The following is a 25,693-nucleotide window of genomic DNA, read 5'->3' on the forward strand; positions in this document are numbered from 1 at the left end:
CTCGATCCTGAAAATGTGAGTTAAAATGTGAGTTAAAATGTGAGTTAAAATGTGAGTTAACCACCCATTAGTTGTCGTGAGTTGAAGTACTTGGAAAGAAAGGCGCCCGTCCACTTTGGGACTGCCATGAGGAATGTCGAGATCATGTCAGTGTGGAGCCCCTTTTCCGCGATCATGAGTCCCACCCACTCACCCCACCATGCGCAAATCATCAAAGCCGAGCCAGCACGACAATTCTATTATTGGCTATTCGGCAGGGGTCAGGGGTTGGACCGTATTCCTAGCGTCGGTTGAAGGATATCAACTCTCTCCGTTCAAGCTCGTTGACATTGAAACTTGTCCAGACTCACGTCCATACTCCGCATTGTCCATTCAAGATCAATTAATGATACAGGGGTATTATATGTCTTTCCTCTACAAACTTAGCTAAGTATATGCCATACGTGCTCCGTCCATGCTCTCTCTACCTTGAATGTTTTTGGAATCATCCGCACCAATCAAAGCTGCAACCTGCGGGGGGTGTCTCTTGGTAACTAACGCAGTCAATTCTTGAGGGCATCCCCAGCATTCAGGCATCGCCACCATTTACGATCTCGTCAAATGCCACAATTTTATATCTGAACTGTCTTCAAGAATCAATCCGAAGCGCAGCGAGTTTGCTGTGACCTTCACACCTCTACGGTGGAGTGAGAATTGGATCTCTCGGCTGATATTCTTCTCGCAGGTATCACTAATGTGAGTAGAATGGTACTACCGTTCCTCCGTGCCGCGTATTCCAGAGGAAATGTCGGGCAATGTTTCCATTAAAGTTGTTGTCTCTCAGGCCTGCAATACAAGTGCCTATTATCCATTTTCTCTCCAGCGTACCTACCCGCCCGCCGACAACGCTCTGTATGTTCCCTGACAGCGGCAGGCAGGTTTTCCCGCATGCATTCATTTTACACGAAAGGATGCTCGTAGACGATACTGCTGAGTACGGGTGGGAGATCTTATGAATCGTCAAACGAGGATTTCTCCGGTGAACCCCTTCTTAAGGCTTTGGAGCATCAGCAAGGCCATCTAGTAGACAAATCACCTCCGTCCGTTTACTACATGACGTCGAAAGACTGTGTACAAGCTTTGGGAAACTTAGTTTGAATTTCCCTCTGATATCACTTCCTAGTGTATATGGAAAGGAAGTATGATGAGCAGAGAAAGAGAAAGGAATCAGTTTGAACCTGACAGAAGGCCGTATTTAGGAACTGAGCAAGCAACCAGAAGTGTACGCAGTATTATATCCAACAGCAATAACGCTTGTGACTGGCTTACTCACTTCTACCATTGCATGTATTCTCCGGCACCTATAATGACGTGATTGTCGAAATCCGCCGGTTCCTGCAGCCGGGGGTTCTTTCCAGGTTTGCGAGTCCCTGCTCGTTCCAAGTGATATATCTGGGAAGTTGTGCGGGGAAAAAAAGGGCGCTTGCAAACCAACAGTACAACCGTGACACTTTCTATATGTACCCCCAGTAAAACGTTCATCTCGGCGAGCAAGGAAATGCTCATCCATATCGCCTTGTGTTTGGCAGGGTTCGCGGGGCAACGGAGTGTTTTGCGGGGGTGGGAACAGGCGTTAAATTGTCTGGGGTACATGTACATGTACATGTACATACAGCCTTAACTGCTGGGGTTTTTCATGGTGTGGGTTGATGTTTCAACACCAAGCAATGTACTCCGTATACAAGCAGGGCGTCCCAGACATGAATGAGGGTTTGAGGGTTTCGGGTTTCGAGCGGGTGAGGCACGAGATGAAAATGTTATGTGCAGGGGAGGGGCTCTTGTTGGGTAGTTACTTACACCATGGCCGAACTATATGTTAAGAAAGGGTACATTGTTTACCTTACCCCCAATGAAAAGTAATGGGCTATGAGAAGAATATCATCCTGCTACCGAAAGAGTATCGGTTAAATATGAGGAAATTGCCTTTGTATGAGCAAACTCCCCCTGGTTCTTTTGGAAGGTAGTTGTTACACAAAACTTCTACTAAACCGTGAGACAAGGGGTGATATGAAGCGTGGACTATAGGTACTGGTGATGCAAAAATTCGAACGAGATCCAATTCGCTGTGCTATTGATAGTTAATGCATTAATCCGCTGCGTTTCATGGAGTACTAATATGAAACCCTTCTTCACTAAAAGAGAGGTGCTTAAGAAGTTTCCCGGAAAAAAAAAAAATCTTTGCAAAAAGCGAAACCAACTTGATGCAGAGCCCGAAAAACCCAGAACGATTCGTCAATGACGATAATAGTCTTTGGAAGAAAACGCATAATAGATCAAAATATAAAAAAACAACTCCATCACTCAACCCCCAACCCGGAGAACGGCACGACGGTAGAGCGGGACATCGCTCACTGCATTTTATCTTCTATCACATTCGCATTTCCTCTATCAAAAGTGCTCAAGGTCGAACCGTCCGGCTCCTTGTATAATCATGTCATAATCTCATCTCATCTCATCTCTTTTAGGCGGGAGTCGTGGGACTAGCCGTTGGAGTGCTGCTGTCTGTAGCGGCTGTTTTCTCCAAAATAGTCTTCATCATCTCATTACCTAGTCTGACTGCTTCTGGGAAACGGGGGGAGAAGTACGATTGAATCTTCTCGAAGCGATCGCGGTATGAAGCGAAGTTGCCAAACGAGACACATTCGGACCAGGCCTGTTCGGTATCATCCAGGAGGGGGTTTAAAGTTAGACAGAGCGCAAATAACGGAAGTGGAGTAGTAGGTGTAATGATATTAGACATAGCCAGTGGAAAGCCCTGGAAGGAGCGCGTTGGAGGGCTAGAACTTTATCTCCTGCCACATGTACGGAGTAGATTGGAGGTTTTCAAGGGGACGGAATGAACATAGGAAAAGTGAGGGCAAAGTGAAGGCATTATGTTATCAGTGCCTATAAAACCAAATTGATGTTGTGGCAGGACGCGCGGAAACGGGAGAACAACGCATTGTATAGACGACCGATATGCACTTACCCGTGCAGCAAATGTGAACTCAAGGTCATCGGAGCGGAACGTGTTGTCATCAATAGCGATGTCCAGGACCTCATCGAGGAGGTCTTCATTTCTGAAAAGGTATTCCGTCACTCCAAGCCATAGTCGGAAGAGCTGTAAAGGAGGCGAAAATCCTGAGGTCAGCTCTCCTTTTCAATAACAAAATCTGATTTTACTTGGGGTTACTCACAGGTGTCGAGCAGATCATATGGTCGTACGGAACAATCCCCAACTTCCACCAGCAATCTACAATGGCCAGCAAGCTCAAGTGGTTATTAGGCATCCTTCCTGAATTTCCCTTGGACAGCGAGAACCGATCAAGTACATCATCCCGCAACAGAAGATCATGCTGCGTCGTACCAGACTTAAACACCGCCGCTCCGGCCGTCTTCACTCTAGTTTTAAGTTCCTCTCGGTGCCCGCCCAGCATCAGCTTGAACAGTTCTGTCACTGACTGCGCGTACTGACGGATTTGCTTCTTCGCAGCTGGATTGAGTATGGCCAATCCCGCATAGACGTGCCACTTGTTCGCATATATGCGAAGTGTTATGTTGATTTTCACGTTCTCGATGCCGCCCACGTAACGGGGTACTTCCCAGGGGAACTGGCTGTTCGCGTGCCATGCCGTGCCCATGCTAAGGAAAGCGGCGTGCGTCACCGCCTGGGTATCTGCTGTGATCCGATCGTGCATTTCGCCGCTGAGATAGACATATTTGGACTGGAAGGAGGAGAAGATGCTCTCAACGAATCTTAAGCTCTCGTCTGACGCTCTATGCTGGATCAAGACCTGGAATAACGGGTGTTATTTATTCCGTTGTGAACATGATTTGTGGGATATCTTAGGTTGAATACCAGAGGGTGACCTTTGGGGTTGACATTGGGGCCATGGAGGGAATGGCATGAGATGATTTCTACGTCGCTGGGCAGGTATTTATCAAACGCAGCAAGCTCAGGGGCCTTGCAAGATGTCTGGCCACCCACGATGGCGCCGACCTTGGTTGCTTTCAGTTCAATGGCTTGTCAGACGGGTCTGATTGATCCACAAACGGGAAGAGAAAAAAGATGGCGAATACGAATTCAAGTGTTCAAACGGCAAACATACATGGTCCGTACTCCGCGACGATCTTGTCAATGGCTTCCGCCTCTACGCTGTAGATAATGTAGTCGCTAATTCTGGAGACTAAGTGCCCATTCGGGAGTACATTGATATTTTGCTTTAAAAAATCCATAAAATAAGCCCTGATTCCGAGGGTGATTTATAGTAATCCACATACATCAGATGCGAACTCCTGCTTTAACGCATCATAGTTTGCAGGCCTATCGCAGGCATTGACTCTACATCTTTTGTCAGCCATGGGTCCGATCAACGTAGATTGGTGATATATGTTCGTAAATGAGAGCTGTGATAACTGAACGTTAGCACACCGTAAAAGCAACCATTGTAACTAATAAACAAGTTTGCAGGTATATAAAAACATTTTCAGACACAGAAAAAGTAAGGTAGCGAGGAGTTTACATCATTGACAACCTGGAAGCCGCTGCACACGCCAGAATGGCGGGCAGTTAAGGCCTCCAGGCCATACTCGAGCCAAATGCACTCAAGTCATCATATAAAAAGACGTGATAGGGAGGAACAAATCAAGAGGAGAGCTTACCATATACTGAATAGCCAAGGCAGAACACTGCAAAAAGAAAGTTTTGTCCAAGGATGGTGGTATATTTACCTCCAACCGGCTTGACTCAGCCGCTGAGCATACATCTTTCCCATGTCGCCCATGCCGATGATCCCAATGGATCTTGTGTCCGTTGTGGTCGCCATAATTACAGGACAGGAAGCAGAATATCTCTTCCGCTGTTAGTTAACAAACAGTTACGCGTGGGCCTTGTGACAATATTTCAGTTTGTGAGGTAACTCTATCAGATCAGCTGAAAGGGATTGAGTTGACGTTCAGTAAAAAAAACACCATCTGCATGGAGATCCTAGAGAAGGCAGACAGACTGCTTGACTGATTCGATGCCTTTTATCTCTGCTGGACGAGCTCCTCACCACCGCGTTGCAAAGGACGAAAGGAAGAAATGAAAAAAAATTAAGAGCAGAAGAAAACAATTTAAGCTCGAGAGCAGGGTTGACGCTAGTCCTAACACGGAAATCGCTTAACAAGGCCGGGACAGCTGAGTCATCTCATCTACGTCTTCCAGAATGTAACTAGTTAGGGCAAGGGTATTTAAACCCTAAGCCCGACCTAAATAAACCAGCCTCATCCAAATTAGGAATTTAGGGCACACTTCTCTCTTTTCCGTATTTGGAATCTCGAACTTCGGCTTTGGATTTCTCTTCTTTGACTCTCCTCACCATCCACCACATCCGCCAATCCATCACGCCCAAAATGGCTCCCAAGAAGAAGGTTGAACGTCCCGCGAACGAGAACATCTCTCTCGGCCCCCTGGCCGGAGATGGTACGTTCAATTCGCCCTTCTCTAGCCCAGATTTTGCGCGAAATATGGAAGCGCATCACCGTGCTAACTTCAGTCGCAGGCAAGCTCGTTTTCGGTGTCGCCCGTATCTTTGCCTCGTTCAACGATACCTTCGTCCACGTCACCGATCTCAGGTTCGTGCCATTGTTCACCTTTAACTGATACCTTGTCCATTTCGAAATTCCTTTGACTCGACATGGAATTGCGTTGCGTTTGCCTAGAGAAAGGGAAATTCTAGACGCACGACAAGGTTCAATTTTTGGATAGAGGGCTAATATTCTGGGTGATTCCAGTGGTCGCGAAACCATCTGCCGTGTCACCGGTGGTATGAAGGTCAAGGCTGACCGTGACGAGTCCTCTCCCTACGCTGCTATGTTGGCTGCCCAAGACGTTGCTGCTCGCTGCAAGGAGTTGGGAATCAACGCCCTGCACATCAAAATCCGTGCTACCGGAGGTATGTTTACATCATTATAGGAATGAAGCGAAGTCGGGCGAGAAGAATTGATAATCTGACACCAACCATAGGTAACGGAACCAAGACCCCCGGCCCCGGTGCCCAGTCTGCTCTCCGTGCTCTTGCCCGCTCCGGCATGCGCATTGGCAGAATCGAGGATGTGACCCCTACCCCCTCCGACTCTACTCGCCGGAAGGGTGGCCGCCGTGGTCGTCGTCTGTAAGCGCTGGGACGGTCGTCTCTTTATACTTTCTCCAGGTTGTGCACAATTTGCAAGAAGCTTGCGATTGCACGTGGACCAAGGATGGATTGCGCGGGTATCTTCTGGGTATCTGTTAGCATATGTGGATGGAATAAACGCGAAGAACGGCAGTATTCTCGCCTGGTCTTCTTTTCTTTGTGGAGTTTGTTCATATCAAAGCATTTTCCATTTGAGCTGGGCATGGCTGCTGCGGCCTCCGTTTATGCGGGCTGTTGACTACAGTGTTTGCCAGCTTGTATAATGGGGATCTCTTGACAATCTATTAATACAATGGAGATTCTTAACCTACTACTGACCTTCGCCTACAAAATGCGCTGTTACCCGTTTCGTAGCGTAATTGTTACTACACTCCATATTTGAAATTTCGATCGTAGTTTTTGAAGAACCAAACCTAGCCCCGCTTATAAAGTTCCCCGTCCAATGATGTAAGAAAAGGCGAATATTCAACGACTTGCAACCATCAAAAAACGCTCAAAACATACTATACTGCCTATTTACTTAAAACAAGTCTCACATATTGGATTATCCATAGCTCAAAATCTTCATAAATATATCTTCTACATATATAAAAATAACCCGCCCCCCATCTATACTTCACCCGCCTCGCAAGAAAAAGCAGACATAACCGTCCCGCAAATGCCTCTACCCTTTTAAACCTATCTCTTCCAATCCCTCCCGACAATTCTCTCTCGCCATGTCTTCTCAGTCGCCTACCCCAACAGTCCTCCTAACCTCTGTCCCTCCCAAAACGCTGCTCGGCATCGACCTCCTCTGCTTTGCCACAACCCCAAACTTCCATGGCATAAAAAACCTCCCGCCCGGCCCTCACTTCCTATACACAGGTACGACTGAGAGCTTTTCGTTACGTAACGGGGAGTGGTTTTTTATACATGACGACCGCACCAGCGGTAACATTGGCGGTGGCGGTGGTGGTGCAACAATAGCGGCAGGGGGGGTGGACATACGCCTGCGCAGATGGGATGGGGCGGTTGAAGCTCTGATCCCGATCGATGAAGGTAGTGAGGAGGGGAAAAGAGATGCTATGAGGTTGCGGGCGAATCTGGGGCGGATATGGGCGAACGGGCAGTTATTGGCATATGATACGGCGAGGGCAGAACAGCGGGAGCGACAGGGTGATATTCAAAGGCACGAACAATCGGAACAGGGGGAACCAGACCTAGAGTCGGAATCAAGACAGGAACCATCAAACGACTGGCCACAGCTCACAAACCACATAACGCCCGCCCTCCTCTCTAGAATTCTCGGCTCAACTCCAACCACCACCACCTCCATTATCCCTGCAAACCAAAATACCACACCGCCCCAACCCCGCTGGACCGTGACCTCTGGCAGCTCTGCCGCGCGTGATCGAGACGATATCCCCGGCCTCTCCGCCGCAGATGTAGCAAGGGCCTGCGACACCGGCACGGCCAGCGAGCAGGAGAAGGAGTTGCGTTTTCTGCCTGTGGATCTGAAGCGGACGTGGAGGGTTGGTGCGGTGGGGCGCGAGAGGACGGAGGCGGCGCAGGATCGGTCATGGGCGCTGGGGGATTTGGTGGGGAGATTTGGGAAGGGGGAAATGGGGGTGGGTGGTGCAGAGGGGCCTACGGCTGCGCCTGCGTCTGCGCCTGCGCCTGCGACTGCGACGGAGGCAGGGGCGGCCACGACTACCATTGACGATGATGATGATAATGAAGGGCAGGAGGCTGGCGAAGCGCATATCCTCGGCGAGCTACAATTTACGTTCCTGATGGTTCTTACGCTGATGAATTACTCGTGTCTGGAACAGTGGAAGCGGCTGCTCGGGTTGATACTGACATGCCGCGCGGCAGTGCTCAGGCGGGAAAAGTTCTTCGTGCAGGTGCTGCATCTACTCCGTTTGCAGCTGCGGCACTTTGATGATGTTGAGGGGGGTTTGTTTGAGATGGATGGGGACGATGGAGGCGCGCTGTTGAGGAAGTTGCTTACGCGGTTTTCGCGCACTGTGCAGGAATTTGAGCAGGGAGAGGGTCGGATGGTTAGGAGAGAGTTGGGAATTTTGGAGAATTGGGTTAAAGGGCAATATGGGTGGGAGCTTAGGTCGGGGGCGACGGTTAAGAGGGGCATGGTGGAGTTGGAGGATGGGGAGCGGGTGGAAATGGAGGTGATTGGGGCGCATGAGGAGGATGAGATGGGGGAGTATGCTCCGGTTGTTGTTGATCTGGGGGAAGGAACCAGTCTTGGAAAGGGTTTGGTGGAAGAAGTAGAAGAGGACGAAGAGGCGGGCGAGTCCGTGTCAGACGTAGACATGTCCGAGTTCAATGCGTGATGAGGACCAATTTCCGCGCCTCCACAGCATAGGCCTAATCCCGGTGCCCTTTTAGCGCGGTCATTTTTTGGTGCGAAATTCGTATTCTGTCCGTAATCACATCACATCACAAGCACGGTAACTCATAGGAGCTTTTTAACACACAGCATTAGTTTGAACAAAACAGAAAGAAAAATTGAATTGCAAGCGGGGGGTGAAAAAAAAAAAGGGGCCCTAATCTATCGTTCCCCTAGCATGTTTCGTTTAGAATAATAAAAACGCTAGGCATGCCATCGTTTGGCAAAAACCACCGAAATCCCAACCCATAGTTAGACATCATGAAAAGAATTCCATCATCTTCCATACTCCCACCGGCCCCAATATCTTCCTCAATTTCCCTCCCCCCCGCATAGCAACCCAACAAAAACCCAACGCAACGCAACACAACCCAACATCGCTTTAACGGTAAGACTTTTGGAAACGAGCACGAGCACCAGGGCCGCCGAACTTCTTGGGCTCAGCGCGTCTGTTATCCGCGACGAGGAGGGTTCTGTCGAACTGGACGAGGGCCTGCTTGAGCTGGTTCTTCGAGTGCTCGTCGACGTATTTCTGGTAGTAGGCGACTATCGACTTGGCGATGGCTTGTCTGATGGCGTAGATCTGGGAGGTGTGACCACCGCCGGTGACGCGGACGCGGATGTCGACGCCGGCGAATTTGTCAAGGCCGACGATGAGGAGGGGTTCGTAGACCTATAGGTTTTTTTTGACCGAGGGTATTTTCGTTTAGTGGCTCTGATTCTTATTCTTATGCGAAAGGGTTTTCCTCGTCTCTTTTAAGGCTTTCCCTGAGTGTCCGACGATTGTGGGGAGAGAGAGAACGGCGAGGCTCACCTTGAATCTGAGGATTTCTGGCTGGGTGAGAGCCAGAGGACGGCCGTTAACCTTGATGAGACCCTTTCCTGCCTATATATTTCCCCAAATTTCAATCCAGTCAGTCATGTATCCTGTTATGATATCGTATGTATTCCTCCCAAGAATAAGTTCCATTCCAATCCAATCCGCTCTCCAACCTCCAATCTCCAATCTTGAAATTCCCAGCTCCCACTTTTTTTTCTTCTCATTCTAACCCAGCACTCCCCCCGAGGATATGAACGGATATAAGATATCGTACCTTGCAGTGGGCGACAGCAGTAGCTATAGCAAAGATTTTACAAATGTCAGTGACAAAAAAATAACATAAATAAAACAGACATGAACCGTCGCAAGTTCAAATAGACCCTCCATACCTGTCTTCTTCTTGCCGAAGCATTGCACACTCTGGGTAGTAGCCATATTTGCTAGAGATGTAGAGGCGGGACGAATGGCTCCAGGGGGTGGGCGCGAGAGAGTCCAAGGGTAGCAGAGTGTCGTCGGTTGTCGTTGATATCGTCGTCGTCGCTCTCTCTCTCTCTCGATCGTTTCTTGTTGGCGCTGGAGAATTGCCAATCTGGGATGTGCGAGTTCGCTTAGTCCGCGCTAGGGCATGTGATCACGTGATGGCGGTCTGAACCTCGAGGGAAGAAAAATACTGTTGGCGGAACGGATGTCGGGAATCCGAGCTTGATATAAGAGCTATATGCGACAGACTTATAATTTACAGTTCAATTGGTGGTTGTTGCGTCTCTCTAGCTGTTATTCCGGGGGATATTCGATTTGTCTGTCATTGCATTTTTAAGGAGCAACCGCCGTCTGGTCTCCCGCTGCTCCCATTACATCCCCATCCCATACGCATAACCCTACCTCCGCCCGGCCCATGAATCGATAGCCGCAATCCCGCAATAATGTCGCAGACCGTCGGACGGGTAAGCCATCCATTCCATATATATACATAGGAACCCCCTCCACAAGAAAAAAAACACAATATCTCTCTAACACATGACTACCACCCCAGACCCGCCTCGCCTACTCGCGAACATGGCACTACATAGACGTAAGCCGCGACCCGCGCAGCCTGGGCCGCCTCGCCTCCTCCATCGCCATCTTCCTCATGGGCAAGCACAAGCCCATCTGGGACCCCTCGACCGACTGCGGCGACTACGTGGTCGCCGTCGGCTGCCACGACCTGTATACGACGGGGAAAAAACGGTTCAAGAAGCTGTATTACACGCACAACACCCGCCCGGGCAGCCTGAAGTCGATGACGATGGATAAGATGTTTGAGAAGTGGGGTGGCGGCGAGGTGCTTAGGAAGGCGGTTAGTGGGATGTTGCCCAAGAATCGGTTGAGGGAGAAGCGGTTGGCGCGGTTGAAGGGTTTGTGCTTTTGCTCTTCTCGTCTTCTCTCCGCGCTTGCTGTGTATAAGGAAGGGACCCTGCGGCGGCGTGCGAAGAGCACACGGGATACTGTCCGACGGCAGTGCAGGCGCTAACTAACTACGTTTTTCACTATCATAGTATTCGAAGGCCACGCCCATCCGTACAAGAAGAATATCCTGAAAATAGGCGGGAAGAGCGTCCTGGGACCCACGAGCTCGATTGCGGATTCACCGCTGGTGAAAGAGGCGTTTGCGAAGGAGAAGGCGGCAGAGATGGGGGCGGAGAAAGCGACGGCTTGATTTGTTTGATTGAGAAATTCTTGCCCTTTATTAGTTTTGGGGAGCCCCTGCTTTCTTCACTATTTGCTTTTACTGATGCCTGCCCATTTTCCTTTTTTTCTATTCCACTACTCCTTTCTTATTTTTTGTTTTTTATTGTTTTGCATACAGGGAGTATATACAATCGGGTTGAACAAATTTCTCTTTGTTCTTTCATGTACACTAAACTAAGACTTGATATCAACAAAATCGGTGTAACTTTCAAAAATCTCTACTATCTCTCCACTGCCTAAGCCCTGTTTTGTTGAATGGTCGCGGGTTCGCCGGAGGGCACAAGTCATGTATGCACTGCACATGTATTTATATAGATAGTGTAAAATAACTCGCAAAGAGACCATAAATATAAAAAGAAAAATAACAGGAAACCTAGAAAAGTATCCTGATTACATATCATCTTCTCTCACTCATTTGCTTCTTCTCTCCCTCCACCGCTAACTTCCCAAAATCCGCCTCCCCCCCACCTCTCCCCCTTGATCTAACATTTCTATAACTTCGGTGTTTCCCGACCGTCCACTCCGGGCCGACCCACAGTGCATTTGATAAGACCGTTCGGCCCCGACTGCGGTGCGTAGACCTCCGCATCTTTACCCGTGTTCTTCAGGCCCTTGTGCCAGCTCAGATCTATAAGGAATTTGGTTTCGGATCAGCAACTGCTTGCTTCAAAGTATCCCAAGTCTGTGTCCCAAGAAAAAAAAAAAAAAAAAAAAAAAAAAGAGAAAAAAGAGAAAAAAATGAAAATGAAAATGAAAAAGAAAAAGGTAAGAACCCACCAATCTCAAAATAATGCTTATTCGGCAACGCATACTCCACCGTCTCCAGCAACGGCTGCACGGCCAAGATCTGCTCCGCCATCTTGTACATGGAATTCTGCACGCTGGCGCTATTATCGTGCGCAAAGGTCCGCATCGTGATGTCCCGGACGGCGCGCCAGGTTTCGTCGAATTGCGGCGCGGCGCGCTTCACGGCGTCCACGGAGGCGAAGGGCTGCCAGGTCCAGCTTGCGTCGACGTCTGTGCTGAGGATCCGGTCCCAGGTTTCGGGCAGGGTGGTGTACTCGTCGCGGATGAAGTTGTGGAATTGGGAGTTTGTACTTTTGAGGACGGAGAGGGCGGCGATGGAGGAGGTGAGTTTTATGGTTGGTGTGCCGTGTTTGGTGGTGGTGCCATCGGTGACGGTGGCGGAGACGTTGCGGGTATCTGTGCCGTCGCGGAAAAAGGAGTGTGGATGCGGTTTACCGTCGATGGTCATGCGGGTCCAGCGGATGGCAGTGATGTCGACGTGTGCGGTGTGGATGTGCGGGTATGTGGTTGTGAAGTGGGAGCCGAGGATGGACGCAAAGAGCTCAGGCGGGGTGACTGGGTGTAGCTTGGCCATGATGTAGATAGTGTTTTTCATGGAGTCTGTAGCGACGACGACGCTGTTGTCGGCTTTGGTGTAGCTGTTTTGTTGTTTTAATAGAAGGGGATGCGCATTAGCAAAGTTGGCTCTATTTCCTCCTTCCCCCCTGGAGGAGACATTGATATTGGAACGAGAAAGAAGAGAAAAAAAAAAAAAGGAGAGCTTACGATGTCTCAATATCCCCCTCGAGTAAGACGCATACTGTCATCTCGACGACGGTGTGGACGCCCGTCTTCTCGTTGCGATGCACCTTGCAGACGCGGACATTGTCCTTGCCATAGCGAGCAGCGGCCAATCTCGACGTCATTGTTTCCCTTTTTTCTTCCTTTTTCGGTCTTTCGATATGGGTTGGTGGTAGGCGATTAAACCCGCAGGAATTAGCCAAGAGGGATGGATATATAGATTAGAAAGAAAGAAAGAAAGAAGAGACGGAGAGGTATAGATTAAAGAGAAGAGAAGAAGAGCGGGTGTACGTAACTCTGCAGAATAATCTATAGATGTGTCCGGAAGAAAGAAGCTTCACGAAACAAACGATGGAGGCAGCAAGCGGGAAGTTAAAGCTTTCCAAAAGTGAATAAAAGCAACGAATGTATTTGGCAAGTAAGTTATCTATCTGTCCACACCTAGTTCCCTGGAGCTTGGGTTGAGCTGTTTCCAGGCACAGCGCAACAAGCGCAACAAGCAGAACAAGGTTGGAACAAGGTTGGAACAGGGCATCGTGCAGCTTCGGCCAGCGCCGACAGCCGGGGATCGATCGGGGATCTTTAACCCAAGTTACCCAAGTTAAATAACTAATAATTCTTAATAAATACAAATGTAAAATAAAATAAATATATGATAAACGAGGCGGGCTATTTTATTTATAGGCAATCATGGATGGAGATCTGCTTGTGAGGATGGAAATAGTTATGGCAGCACTCCGTACTCCGTAGTGATATCCATGATAGTTCATTTCTATATGTGACATAAGAATAAAAATATAAATAAATAAATAAATAAATAAAAATAAACAAAGAGGAAAATCTCCTAAAAATAGTACTAAAAACATATATTTTTCCGAACTGTACATAGTATAGTAGTTTCTGGATAGCTCTCCTTTCATCGCAAAAGCGGCCAAGCCAGCTTCAACCAGCTTCAACAGTTCCATTATTGTCTAATATTAATATTAAATAACCAACCATCATCACATTGTAGCTTCCTCTCAGTGATATCAGCGCGGTAAGCCTGGCCTGCTCAACTACTAGGACACTAACTACTCACTCACTGCTCACTGCTCACTCACTGGCAACTTGCTGCCAGGAAGAAGAACCTTGGAAGCATGAGAGATTCATACAGGGCGACACACGTGACTCAGGATCTACTTCACGTGGCCGTCCGTCCTTGGCGCGATGCTGATCCGGAGAACTCTCTCGATCAATTAATTAATTGATGCTCCAACGGCGTCAGGAACAGGCGGATATTTCTGCTCTAACTTACTCCTTACTTAACTACCCATCATTTCTTTGATCAGTATTGCAGCCCCGAGCTGTTGGGCCCTGCTCGCCGCCGCGCCCTGTATTCTTGCGAAGTTTAGGGGAGCATCTGTGGCGTGCTATTGGTCCCCGTAACTACTAGCCTAGCTTGCGGAAGTCCCCTCAACCACCGCCTAATCTCGACACCGCGGGTGAACATTTGACGACCCTTATAGCGCTTGCTGAAGTATATCCTGCCGATCTACACTGATCAGCTACTACTCTAAACAACCGGGCAATTCCAAATGCAACCATCTACCACCTGTGCTTCTCAAGGGCGATCCGGGGACCTGGTAAGCTACTGCTCCTCCTCCTAGGAAGCGCGGTAGATGGAGACCCATGGCGTCAAAGTATGATCTGGCTTCCTCTGCGACGCCAACCCAGCATCGCGTGCTGAACGATGGCTCCTCACTCTCAAGCCAGGAGGATGCCTCCACCTCCACCTCCACCGATGGAAGCTGGCACGATGTCGCTTCCAAATCCTCGAGAAATGGCACCGGCAAGAAACCTGCCTCCACCTCCAGCAGCAGCAGTATCAACAACCATATAAATTTCGGGCCGCGGGGTGCCTCCCTGGCTCCCTCTGGCCATCCGCCAGGTAGTTTCAGCTCAGATTTAAGAAGCATCGGCACGATACGCCGTCCTACAACGCCGTCGACATCTACGTCTACGTCCCGCCCAGAACTTCCATTCTCTTCCCGCATAAATCTTCTTGATGGAGTCGACCTTCCGTCTCGTGCGGAGCAGCGCCAGGCTGTGCTGCGCGGCAAGATCGCCAAGGAGTTGAAGATTAAGAGCGGGACGGAAAATATGCTGGAGGCCCTGTTGGCGAAAAATCTTAAGCAGACCAAGGAGCAACGGTTGAGGGTGGAGTCGGAACTTAGTTCGTCCAATATGAAACTCGCCCAGCTGCGACATGAACTTGAGGAGGAGATTTTACGGGCCCAGGCGCAAAATTCGCCCACTTCGGGCCGTTTATCAGTGCTGTTCCGTGGGAGTCCCCTGCGATCACCTTCTCGGGCGTCACAGGGCCCGGACGAAGGAATGGGGAACGGCGATGCGGAGACTGAGTCGCCAACTTATGTCCTGGCGGAGACTTTGCAGGAACTGGAGACCAAAGATATGCCGTCGGATTACTATGTGGAACGAGCGAATAACCTTGTGGAGCTGTTCAAGCGGCATCCAACGTTAAAATATGACCTGGCTTGGCATGTCTTTGGCTTGCGGGTTCAGGCAATGCTGCTCAGTGATAGCAGAGACGTTGTCGCTGCTGGATACCGATTGACACGATATGCAATTGCCGATCGACGGTCTATCCAAATCATCAGGTCGTTACACACGGATGAATTGGTCATGATGTCGCTCGCGAAGGAAACTAAAGCTACCATGGAACGCGAGCAGGCGCTGAAGTTTGTCAGGGCCTTTCTTGATGTTAAAGATGGAGTTCGAGAGATGTCACGCGGGGTAGTCAGGACACTTGTCTCCATTGCCGAACATCGCGACGATCGCCTGAGAAACATTTGCATCATGACTCTCGCGGAGATCCTGGTCAAAGACCCAGGCGTTCTCTTCTCTGCCGGCGGGATTGGTATCTTGAACGATGCTCTTGGAGACGGGGCTTTTGGCGCTTCGGAGAGCCTGGCCGCAGGGTTTATACACATTCTAGACACCCCTCGCAACAGGAAATATCTCCGGGCCGGCATTGAACTAGAAGGAGTTTTCGCCGCTTTCACAGATCCGCTCGGGGATAGCAATCGCCATGCAAGGCTAAAATCTTCAGCTAAAGCCATTTCCTCCATGCTCAAAACCTGGCCTGGCCTATTAACGCTGTTACATAACAGAGCAAAACCGCTTAAATCGTTGCTGGATTCCCTGCAATATCCTGAGCCCCTGGCAAGGGATTTGATCCTAGAACTTCTTTTTGATGCTCTCCGTATCAAGCCTCCGTCATGGTCATCCTCATTTCTTGCCGGTAGGAGGCTTACGACCTACGGCAGGGTGACTAATCTGAGATCGGAACCTGATACTAAACAATTACGCGCATTCTATGAACATGAAAATAACAATTTTGACCTCACGACTCATTTTTCTGCCCTGATCCTCGCTGTGTTGATAGAAGCAGGACTGATTACGGTATTAATTTATTATATCCTTTACTTCGTTTTTTAGTTAATTTGGATACTGATATGCCTTCTAGGCTCTATCGAACTTAATAGAAGACGAACCCGACCTATCCCTGAAGAGGAAAGCCACACTACTTCTCACAGAGGTGCTGAAGCTGGCTCATCATTCTCTGCCGCAATCCATCAGTGCCAAGCTTCAGGTCCTCCCGCAATTACTTCCGTCCTCTAAGGATGCTGAGAATCAGCATATATCGACATCGACTGTCTACCAAATGGAGAGCATTAACCGGACCTTGACCCGGTCAGACGGGATGCACTCGTCACCGGGCAAGTATACAGTGCAAGCGGACATATCCGCTTCGTTGCTGACCGCCGAACAGGGGAAAACCAAACTAAGCCCCAGTATGGACGAGGGCCACTTTCGCACGGCCATTCTAGATACCCACGTCCTAAGTTCTGTGAACTTCATGAAATGGAAATGGGACTTGATCTACAACATTATTGAGGGTCCGTTGACGAACCCCAAACGCCTGGATGAGGCGATTCGGGGCTCCAAATTCATGAAGCGTTTGATGGGGTTTTATCGGCCGTTTAAGTCTAGGTTTTCTATGATTAGGAATACGAAGCCGAACCAGCGATATGTCCGGACGGGCTGTGCACTCATGCGGACCCTCCTGCAGACTCCCGAGGGAACGAAATACCTAGCGGAGAATAAACTACTGCGGCAGATTGCTGAATGTCTTGCCCAAGTCGACCGTATGAGTGGCCTCACGTCGTCATCACCCTTATTCTCCCGGAACAATATGAGCGAAACGTTAAGTGGGGGCTATTTTGCGTTACTTGGTGTATTAAGTAGTGAGCCAAGCGGGCTTCACATGATGGAGAGATGGCATATGCATAACATGTTTTACCATATAATAGAACTCAAGGATCGAAATGATCTCATCCAAGCGTTGCTGGGGAACATGGATTTCTCCCTCGAGAGCCATCTGCGGATTATTCTTTCCAAGGCCCTAACCACAGGCTCGAAGGATATTCGCATATTCGCAACGAAGCTACTGCGGAAGTACGTCGTGGGTAGTACGATGGCTGGGATGGACAGTGGGGAGTGGGTTGTCAAACTGCTGGTCACACAGCTATACGACCCGGACGTGGCCGTTTGCCAAGTTGCCGTGAAAATCCTCGAGGAGGCCTGCAACCAACGCAACTGTCTCGAGTACGTGGTCAAATGCCGCCCATCGCTAGACCACCTAGGCGAAATCGGCGCCCCGCTGCTCCTCCGCTTCCTCTCAACCTCCGTCGGATACCACTACCTCGACGGCCTAGATTACATCACGCAGGAAATGGACGACTGGTTCCTCGGCCGCAACGACGCCTACGTCGGCCTCGTCGAAGCATCCCTGACGCGCGCCTACGTCGACCAACCGCGCCGCAACAGCTTTGCCTTCGACGACATCGTCGAGATGCAAGACATCGGCCTCGTCCCGCCGCACTTCTACCGCGAGCTGGCGCGCACGCACGAAGGGTGCAAGCTGCTGGAGCAGTCGGGCCATTTCAACGAGTTTGCGCATACGATTCGGGATTTTCGGCTAGACGAGGAGGATCCGGAGGTGCAGTTGAAAGTAAAAGGGTGTCTGTGGGCGGTGGGGAATGTGGGGTCCATGGACCTGAGTGCACCGTTTCTGGAGGAGACGGAGATCGTGGAGGCCATTGTGAAGATTGCAGAGAATGCGGGGGTGATGACGATGCGGGGGACGGCATTTTTTGTCCTGGGGCTTATTTCGAGGAGTCTACATGGGATGGAGATGCTTACGGAAGCTGGGTGGGATGCGGCTGTGGATCAGAAGGGGCGGTCGCTCGGCTTGTGTATTCCCGTTGATTTGTGGAAGCTTTATTCGGTATGCTTTGTTATACCCCTTTTTTGCGGTCATGGTTACGTTGTTTTATCCTACTAATTACACTGCCTTGCGTGATGATAGATTTCATTCCCTGCTTATGAACCCAACGATGACGAAGAACGTGCCGAGAAGGAAAGATTCAAAACTGCCGCTACAGACTCTGATCCCGTCCGCCAGAAGATACTGAATCTGATCATCGACATGGGCAATACAGTCTTGTCGAAGAGGGCGGCGTCGGATCTTCACAGGTAAGCCATACATATATACGTTATGCGCCGTGTAGCCAACTAGAAGCATCCTTAAAAAAAGGGGCTTTCTTTCCTTCGTATTTTCCCTTCTGCCTATATAAGACAAATTATTCCTACTAACCCATATCAAAAAAAACTCCAGCCTCAAAACCAAAAAACCCGAATACTTCCTCCGAATCCCTCTCTTCCAAAAAACCCTCATCCTCCTCGAAAGCCATCACTTCCGCCTGCCCGCACGCCGCTTTGCCCTTGACCTTTTTGACAAGAGTGTCCTGCGGCGTGTCGTACGCGGGGACGGTGACGCTGACGGCACTAATGTCGATGTCGACGTCGACGGCGATGGCGATGCTGATGTTGATCGCGTCGATGTTACTGATTCGGATATACACGTTGATACCGCTACGGCGATGATGGGGAACTGAAACTTAGCTGGTTCACACCTAACAAACACACTCTGTGTATTTGCCGTATTGGGTGGGGTAGTCCGCTATTGTTGTTCCTCACATCTCCTCCCCCACACCACCTTATCTACCTCCACCTACTGGCTAGGTTTACGATTTCATCACCTCTTTCCCTCTTTCTATCACAATCCCTCTCTCGATCTTTGTAACATCTCTCTCTCCGGCTTGGTGGTAATTTGCATCTTTGTATTTCTGTTTTCCTTTTCGACTGATTTTTCTTCTTAGCGAACAAACCGGGCGTGGGAGTTTCATTTCTATTTTTTCATTGCTTTCTTCTCAACAGGCTTTGTTGTTCATTTCCCTTTTATTTACAAACCCGCCCCTTTTTATTGGGACCCCCGCGTTTTTAACCCCCCTAGCCTGTCTAGCGAGCGGAGCGGATAGCAGCGTTATAGGTTATGGGATGTATGTACGGACCTGGCAGTTCGGTTCGGTTGGGTGCGTGATCAAATGGATGTTTGGTTGGTCTGATTTGGTTTTCTCTTTTTCTCCTTTTTCTCCTTTTTCTCCTTTTTCTCCTTTTTCTCCTTTTTCTCTCTCTTGGTTTTTTTTTTTTTTTTTTTTTTTTTTTTTTTTTTTTTTTTTTGTGCTTTTTTCTCATCCCCCCCCTTCCCCCCCCCTTCTTCTGTTATTCTCTCGCCATTTCTCCAGGAAATAAGGAATAACAGCAGCAACAAGAGAATAAAGATTTTTTTGAAAGCGTCAGCCCATGGCAAACGTCCAATGAACGGTGAACGATATCTTTCAAACTCTACTTCTTCTCGTTGTTCGGTGGGTGGGATTCGCATCCTGGGCTTGCTGCTCCCTTCCGTCCCGGCCGTACCCCTACTTTGTGCTTGTTAGTTAGTTATCCTTTTCCTTTTGGCCTGCTGCTGGCGTAAGTTTTTTTGAGTGTATGATAGATTTTGTTTGGTCCGTCTTCTTTTCCCTCCAAGTATTTGAGATATTTTTTTTTTTGTATATGTAACTTAAAATGTATATATACCCTTGAAAAAATGATTCTGTATTCTATTTCATTATTTCCCTTCTCCAGTTATAAGAATAGATGAATTACGTCCCTCCCTAGATCGATTGGGAGGCCGGCTGCGGCCAGCTTTAGGTATGTTCATCATCCCTCTGCCCCTTTGGCCATCGATCTAACTATCGCTCCCACCTAATAAATTCCCCTGCCGTCCATTTATGCCTACCGTCTAATATCATCGCTACCAACTCAGCGTGAGCTCGACACCACAGATGGAGGGGGATCGAAGCGAGAAAATTTGAACATTCGCAAATGTCATGCTATTTCTGGCTTTTAACGGTACGCTCGCGCTCCTTACTCGAGTACCACCCTACTGTCAGCTGGCTGGATATGTGCGAAAACGCCTGGTGGCGCTCGCCAAAATGAGCGGTTTAGTGATATGGATGGTGATATACCCGGAGCTACGTACCTCCTGTCTTGTGGTGGCGTTGCTGGCTGAGAGGTGAGGAGTTTATACAGCAGACTGCTGGCGGCTGGTATGTAAGTAGTGTTCGTCTTGTTGTTGAGATGCGAGTGTATCCAGCGATGGGTTTACGAACCGCCAATATACTCGAACAACTATATTTATTGGCGTCGGATAACTTGTTGGAAGAAGTGGATATGCGGATGTCCTGTTTGGAATCAAGGAGGTCTTGGAAATTATGCATTGGGTATCATTTGGACACGGTAGGTAAGCTAGCAATGGTGGTTAGGTTGGTTCCCTGCTTCGAAATGACAATAGAGGGTGCCAAGTTAAAGGAACTTCTCCTGTAATACCATCGCTGGCTGTGTGTAAATATTTTCGCCTAGATAATAGTACATGTACATCTCCGTTCTGAAATGCCAATAGGGGCAAACAACGAAGGGGTGGCTACAAAGAAGAGGGAAGAAGAGATCGGAACAGCAGAAGGGAAAATAAATGTAGTATAAAATTATCATTTCCATTTATCCAAATGTCAAACACACCCCAATCCTAATTCCTACCCCCCTATCACGAGTCAACCATCTCTTCATCCTCATCAACACTGCCTCGCCTCCTCTCCCCATCTGTTTCCTCATCAACCCCCGCATCATTCTCATCCCGGCCTTCCTCCCTTCTCCCACCCGCCACCCCCTCCGCGAGCACTTCATCCTTGCCTGCCTCATCCACATCCTGCTCGCTGGCACCCTCCTCCTCAGGTGGCGGCGGGGGCGCGGCCAGCGTCTTCGCAAATCTAGAATCCACCTGTGCCCGATGCGACGCCCGCTTATACTCCTCCGCCTCATCTGGATCCCGCACAACGACCTGAATCTGATGCACCTGCTCCTCCTTGGCCTTCGGTCGTGTGGGCGCCAAGCCCGCCTGCGCGATTGTCCGGGCACGCTCGGGCTTCAGACGCGTTTTGCCTAGGATGGGATAGTAGTAGGCGGCTTTCTGCTTGAGGCGGTGGGGTATGGTAGTGGTGGAGGAGGATTTGCGAGTTGATTCTTCTGCTGCCGCTTCGGCCGGGTCAAAGAGCACGAGAGCAACGTCCTTGTATTTCTGTTCGGGGTTTAGCTGTTGCAAGCTGGTGGCGTATGTACGGATGCGGTCGTAGCGGTGGTATTTTAGCGGCGTCTCGTCGGAGCCGGTAGCTTCGTGCGTGTAGTTCTCCGCGTCGTCGCGGTGAGAGTTGCAGACGTTCAGGCTGTTTTTTATTTGAGGAGCTGTGCCTTGCCTCTCTGGAAGGAAGAGATCGTAATCCCAGGGTATCGGGCCTGGATCTGGATATAGGGATGGATTGGCTTTGTGTAGAGCGGTTTTACTGGCATGTTCTTGGCAGACACGCTCTTCTGGAGCAGAGGGTACAAGGATTCCGACATCCATGCGTTCATCACGTCGTCCCTGTGCTGCTTGGATGGGTGCTTTGTCGAATTTGAATTGTACGAAGCCGCCTGGGTCAGGGAAACCGCCTAGATCTGGGATTATGGGGAAAAATCCGACAGGTTTTAGTTTTGGATTGTCTGGATGTGTTGGGTTCGCCCAGGCGTCGATTTCTGCTTTGGTAGCTGGTAACCCCTTAATTCTACTAGGCGTGTCTTCGCCTTTATGTTTGCTTTCTGGATACGCGATATCAAACCCTTTCTGAATGTATTTCTTGACATGTATCGGGTCGTCACGGGAGAGTTTAGCAGCCTTCGCTGCAGCGGGTGAAGATTTCACAGAACTAGGAGCCATCAGCGGCGCTGCCTTGAGGTTTCCATCAACCCCTCGCGCAGCAACACCAGCAGCAATGTACTGAGTGCGCCGCAAGAAACTCACGTTTGAGTTTTTTGGGGCGGGGTTTCTTAGTTGGTCGAGAGTCATAAGGAGTGGGAGATCGGCGGGGTCGACTGGAAGGGGATTCTCAGGCGCCATGATAGCTAATCATCACGAACCGGAATATATTAGTCGACTTGTTCAAGCTATATTCCAATTGATTGTAACGCAGGAAATAGGACATCCGTACCGCTCTCATCTCCTAGATGCAGGCCCGGAATGCCGACCAAGTCAATTGGCATACCACCCTCCGCATCCACATCGATATTTGGCTCTTCACGGCGCGCCATGTTCGACGCAAACCCCGGTGTCAGAAACCGCTCTAGACCTTCGTGTGGGATTTCTAGAAATTTGGGCGGCATTTCGGGCGGTGGCAGATCATTCCGATACCGCAGGGAGGCGATGTACTCCTGGTGATAGCTCTCACCGGAGTGGCCATCCTTAGTTTTTGACATTGCTGCCACCGGGCAACAGCCACCAAGGCCGGGGAATATAGTAACTCTGGCAAAAGGAAGTTAGATGTGTGCCTTACTCTCGGGTCAGGAACCTTGCGACAAAGGAGATGTGGAGCTCCAACTCTACGCCTTGGAGGACTGAAACCACTTACCTGACGGGTTATGGGTCTTTATGACAGCTTCGATGCTGCTGACTAAAACTAGGAACACAATGGTGCTTTGGAGAGCAGCAGCGATGTAAAAAGATATATGTTGGGCAAACACAATGTCCTGCGGGCGACGGAGGTGATGAAGTCTTGATGCGGCGCGATATCAGTTCTGCCTCCGCTGACCGCCATCCGGAAAGGGATTAGCTTATTTTTCGACATGTTCCCGATCTCATAACTACCCTAATTCGCCCTTGGCACATATGTGGATATCGAGGGGGGTGGAAGGAAGCCCTATAGCAGCACATAGTAATAGTCTCAAGGATACTGCTGGAAGTTGTAAAGATGTACTATATCATAACAAAAAAGTTCTAATCTTTGTCTTTCAAAAATCAAGAAAGCTCTGAAGTCCACTCGTCGCGCACGGGAGGAAACAAAAAGGTGTAAAAAAGACCTCTCCCGGGCCATCAAAATATACTCATAACACGCCTTTCACCAAGCCCACATACATTTATAAGTCATAACCCGGCTCCCCAAGCGATCATACTCCAGCCTGCTAATCCAGCTATCATTCGTCGCATCCAACTTCGCAAATACACTAGCCCCCTTCCACACTACGACCTGCGGATCCAACTCGCGTGGCGGCGAACCAACCATAACATACGAAGCAAACTCCGGCCGCCGTAACTGTATCCGCTCTTCAAGAAACGAATGGAAACCAGACGTCAAACTCCCACCACCAATTACCAACACGCCTCCTAGAAAATCAGTGAATTTCCGTTCATCGACACGGGCAAAGCCGCTGATGGCCGTGAAGATGGCATTGTCGAGTGGGAATATAGGGAGGACGTCATCACGTTCTTCGACCGTGGGTCGACGAGGGCTGGAGGCTGCCGCTGGCGCCTGCGACGCTGGGGCTGGTGTTCCTGAACCACCCTGCTGCGGGGTGCTGACTGCGTCCGGCGCAGGGGAGCTCGCAACGGAGGACCGAGGGGTTGCTTCCAGGTCTTGTAACCGACTAATGGCGTTGATTGCTTGAGAGCGACTTGGTGTGGATTGGACTTCAGCAAAGTTTGTCTGCGAGGTGCCAGTGTTATTAGCTGGTAGGGGAGGCGCAATTGCCGCTAGAAGGTCAGACTGCGCGGCTGAGGCGGGGTCGTTGGGTTGTCCATCGTACAAGTCGTATGAGCGGCTGATCAGCTTTCTCCGACCTTTTAGTTTCTGGGAGACGTCGAAAATTTCGGGCTGGAACAAACCCATAGGGGCAAGTATGACCTCGTCATAGGCTTTGAATGTGTATTTGCGCGTATCCTGGCCGGAGGCTCGGAGATGGAAATCAAACACATGGACGGAAACGTTGGATTCATTCAGGGTACAGACGTTCCTCTTCAGCTCTTCAGCCAACAGGAAGTCATAGCGTCGATTTAGGTTGATCTCATCGTACGGGAAGTGATCGAAGAGCATCATTTTGATGAAAGTCTCCGTCACATCTGCACCGCCATATTTGAGATTCACGCGGGAATTCTCAATGCACATGCCTTCTTCAACGCAACATATGGAGGTTTTCTGAGCGCCGATGTCTACCACGCAGGCTGAAGTATACCCGGCCCCAAACGTTCCTGAGAGACTCTCCTGCACAAAACATACTCGCGCAAACCCAAACTCTCGCATCAGCATCTCCAAAATCTGAGTAACGTACGCTCGTTCGTAGAGGTCGGGAATTACGAACACGCACGAGTACTGACTCCAATCCTTTTTGCCGGTCAAGTTCAGCTGGGTTTTCATGGCATCCTCGAGGATGAGTGCGATATCGAGGAACAATAAAGTCTTATTATCATAATCTCTTTCGTTAAGCCACCCATGTCTGATCGGCCAAAAAAGCTTATATCGAGGTTTGGAATAGTCGGGTATTCTGAGGGCAGCTTCCCCAGTCAGGTACTCAGGAGCTTCCTCCGGGTCAGAGGGGATTTCCGTCCATTCGATACGCATTGGGTCATTATGCTCGGAAATGGTTTCAGGAACGGTTCGGCGATTATAATTGACCACCATTTCTTTCGAGTTCGGGAGTGTTCTCCTTTTGTTTGCGCGCATATGCGCTTTGAGTTCCGCGGACATCGTGGTGTATTGTGACGCAAACTGTTTGTAGAAAGTTTTGTCAGTGACAGCCTAGAAATTCTAATGGACATACATATAACAGACTTCTGGACCAAACATCTTCTCCGGCTCCATAAACTGTCCACCATCAAGCTTCAACCGTTTCGGCTTAGGCTCACCACCACCCTCTTCGGCTTCGTTTTCATGGGACTTCCGCGCGATGACCATAGGCGTGGTTTTGGGCAACGCATCGCTTGCGAGACCGATTCGTAGGTTCTGGCTTCCCACATGCATAACGATAGTTTTGGAGCCCACCAGCTCCTCAGCGGACTCCCCATTTGCGCCTTCCCCGGTGTCTCCGTCTGCGTCTAGCTCGGGTTCTGGTAAGGGAAGCTCGGTTTTCGCCATTGCAAGTGCTCTATCTCTATCCTTGGCGCTTTTAGTCATGCGATTGCGGTTCTCTTCATTTTGAAGTCGGTAGGCGAGGATTTGATCGTCTCGCTTTAGGTACTCTCTAAATTATGCGATTCAGCATTGCGGCATAAATTATTAGCACAAGCCCAATTTCTCCGGTTTCTGATGGTATTATTATAGAACTTTGAATGGAATTATATAGGTCATGCTTACGTGTAGTAATTCTTCTGATTAATAGGAGGAACTTGTGGCCAGCTCGTAAGGCCCATGTTGTTGTTGAATCTCGCCAGTCCTATACCACCCAGCATGTGAGAGTCAGCACCATAGCAGTCGATATAGTCTTCCCGTTTGCCTCGAAGAGACGAGAACATACCCTCTTTCCTTAGCATTTCCCCGCTGGCCCCTGATTTCTTGCCCACCATCTTGATATGATATGTTGTAGTCCGCGCAAGGCAGGTCGAACTTCAAATAGGGCGAAGGATAGGCGGGTTGACGAATGAAAGTGCAACTGCGAATGAGATCACTATAGACA

At 49.5% G+C, this 25,693-nt stretch overlaps 8 protein-coding genes across 10 annotated transcripts; 4 read left to right on the forward strand and 4 right to left on the reverse strand.

Moving 5' to 3' along the window:
* Positions 1 to 1,164: 1,164 nt before the first annotated feature.
* On the reverse strand, positions 1,165 to 5,122 carry BDBG_07095 (prephenate dehydrogenase (NADP+)). Of its 3 annotated transcripts, none has more exons than XM_031722935.1 (7): positions 4,750 to 5,122; positions 4,300 to 4,360; positions 4,128 to 4,239; positions 3,878 to 4,026; positions 3,216 to 3,812; positions 3,008 to 3,139; positions 1,523 to 2,692 (listed from the first exon to the last, which is right to left on the reverse strand). In XM_031722935.1, the coding sequence occupies exons 1-7, from the start codon at positions 4,842 to 4,844 to the stop codon at positions 2,501 to 2,503; spliced, it is 1,338 nt and encodes a 445-aa protein (XP_031579968.1). In that variant the 5' UTR covers positions 4,845 to 5,122; the 3' UTR covers positions 1,523 to 2,500. The 3 variants fall into 3 exon arrangements, with proteins under 3 accessions (XP_031579970.1, XP_031579968.1, XP_031579969.1); XM_031722936.1 differs by having other exon boundaries at positions 1,974 to 2,692; positions 4,300 to 4,425; positions 4,681 to 5,122; XM_031722937.1 differs by having other exon boundaries at positions 1,165 to 2,692; positions 4,128 to 4,425; positions 4,681 to 5,122.
* A 176-nt stretch (positions 5,123 to 5,298) lies between these two features.
* BDBG_07096 (40S ribosomal protein S14) lies at positions 5,299 to 6,606 on the forward strand. Its single transcript, XM_002622539.2, has 4 exons — positions 5,299 to 5,482; positions 5,562 to 5,634; positions 5,794 to 5,954; positions 6,026 to 6,606. The coding sequence occupies exons 1-4, from the start codon at positions 5,413 to 5,415 to the stop codon at positions 6,175 to 6,177; spliced, it is 456 nt and encodes a 151-aa protein (XP_002622585.1). The 5' UTR covers positions 5,299 to 5,412; the 3' UTR covers positions 6,178 to 6,606.
* Positions 6,607 to 6,677: 71 nt separating this feature from the next.
* Positions 6,678 to 8,878, forward strand: BDBG_07097 (AAR2 domain-containing protein). The gene has a single exon (XM_002622540.2). The coding sequence runs from the start codon at positions 6,911 to 6,913 to the stop codon at positions 8,522 to 8,524; it is 1,614 nt and encodes a 537-aa protein (XP_002622586.1). The 5' UTR covers positions 6,678 to 6,910; the 3' UTR covers positions 8,525 to 8,878.
* Positions 8,879 to 8,962: 84 nt separating this feature from the next.
* Positions 8,963 to 9,835, reverse strand: BDBG_07098 (40S ribosomal protein S16; the record flags this gene model as incomplete). The annotated part of the gene is made up of 4 exons (XM_002622541.2): positions 8,963 to 9,253; positions 9,395 to 9,466; positions 9,675 to 9,697; positions 9,790 to 9,835. 4 exons carry the CDS (start codon positions 9,833 to 9,835, stop codon positions 8,963 to 8,965), a joined length of 432 nt encoding a protein of 143 aa, XP_002622587.1.
* Positions 9,836 to 10,022: 187 nt separating this feature from the next.
* Positions 10,023 to 11,528, forward strand: BDBG_07099 (mitochondrial 54S ribosomal protein YmL23). The gene is made up of 3 exons (XM_002622542.2): positions 10,023 to 10,344; positions 10,434 to 10,794; positions 10,936 to 11,528. Exons 1-3 carry the CDS (start codon positions 10,324 to 10,326, stop codon positions 11,094 to 11,096), a joined length of 543 nt encoding a protein of 180 aa, XP_002622588.1. The 5' UTR covers positions 10,023 to 10,323; the 3' UTR covers positions 11,097 to 11,528.
* Positions 11,529 to 11,619: 91 nt separating this feature from the next.
* On the reverse strand, positions 11,620 to 12,840 carry BDBG_07100 (uricase; the record flags this gene model as incomplete). The annotated part of the gene is made up of 3 exons (XM_002622543.2): positions 11,620 to 11,756; positions 11,906 to 12,573; positions 12,701 to 12,840. 3 exons carry the CDS (start codon positions 12,838 to 12,840, stop codon positions 11,620 to 11,622), a joined length of 945 nt encoding a protein of 314 aa, XP_002622589.1.
* Positions 12,841 to 13,944: 1,104 nt separating this feature from the next.
* Positions 13,945 to 19,281, forward strand: BDBG_07101 (cytosolic regulator Pianissimo). Its single transcript, XM_002622544.2, has 4 exons — positions 13,945 to 16,177; positions 16,242 to 18,065; positions 18,147 to 18,313; positions 18,456 to 19,281. The coding sequence occupies exons 1-4, from the start codon at positions 14,384 to 14,386 to the stop codon at positions 18,733 to 18,735; spliced, it is 4,065 nt and encodes a 1,354-aa protein (XP_002622590.1). The 5' UTR covers positions 13,945 to 14,383; the 3' UTR covers positions 18,736 to 19,281.
* Positions 19,282 to 20,765: 1,484 nt separating this feature from the next.
* Positions 20,766 to 25,583, reverse strand: BDBG_17546 (uncharacterized protein; the record flags this gene model as incomplete). Its single annotated transcript, XM_002622547.2, has 6 exons — positions 20,766 to 22,156; positions 22,243 to 22,553; positions 23,201 to 24,789; positions 24,853 to 25,261; positions 25,375 to 25,453; positions 25,535 to 25,583. 6 exons carry the CDS (start codon positions 25,581 to 25,583, stop codon positions 20,766 to 20,768), a joined length of 3,828 nt encoding a protein of 1,275 aa, XP_002622593.2.
* Between the last annotated feature and the right edge of the window lie 110 nt (positions 25,584 to 25,693).

Source organism: Blastomyces gilchristii (assembly GCF_000003855.2).
Source record: "Blastomyces gilchristii SLH14081 genomic scaffold supercont1.17, whole genome shotgun sequence".
In the NCBI taxonomy this organism is placed as follows: Eukaryota; Fungi; Ascomycota; class Eurotiomycetes; order Onygenales; family Ajellomycetaceae; genus Blastomyces; species Blastomyces gilchristii.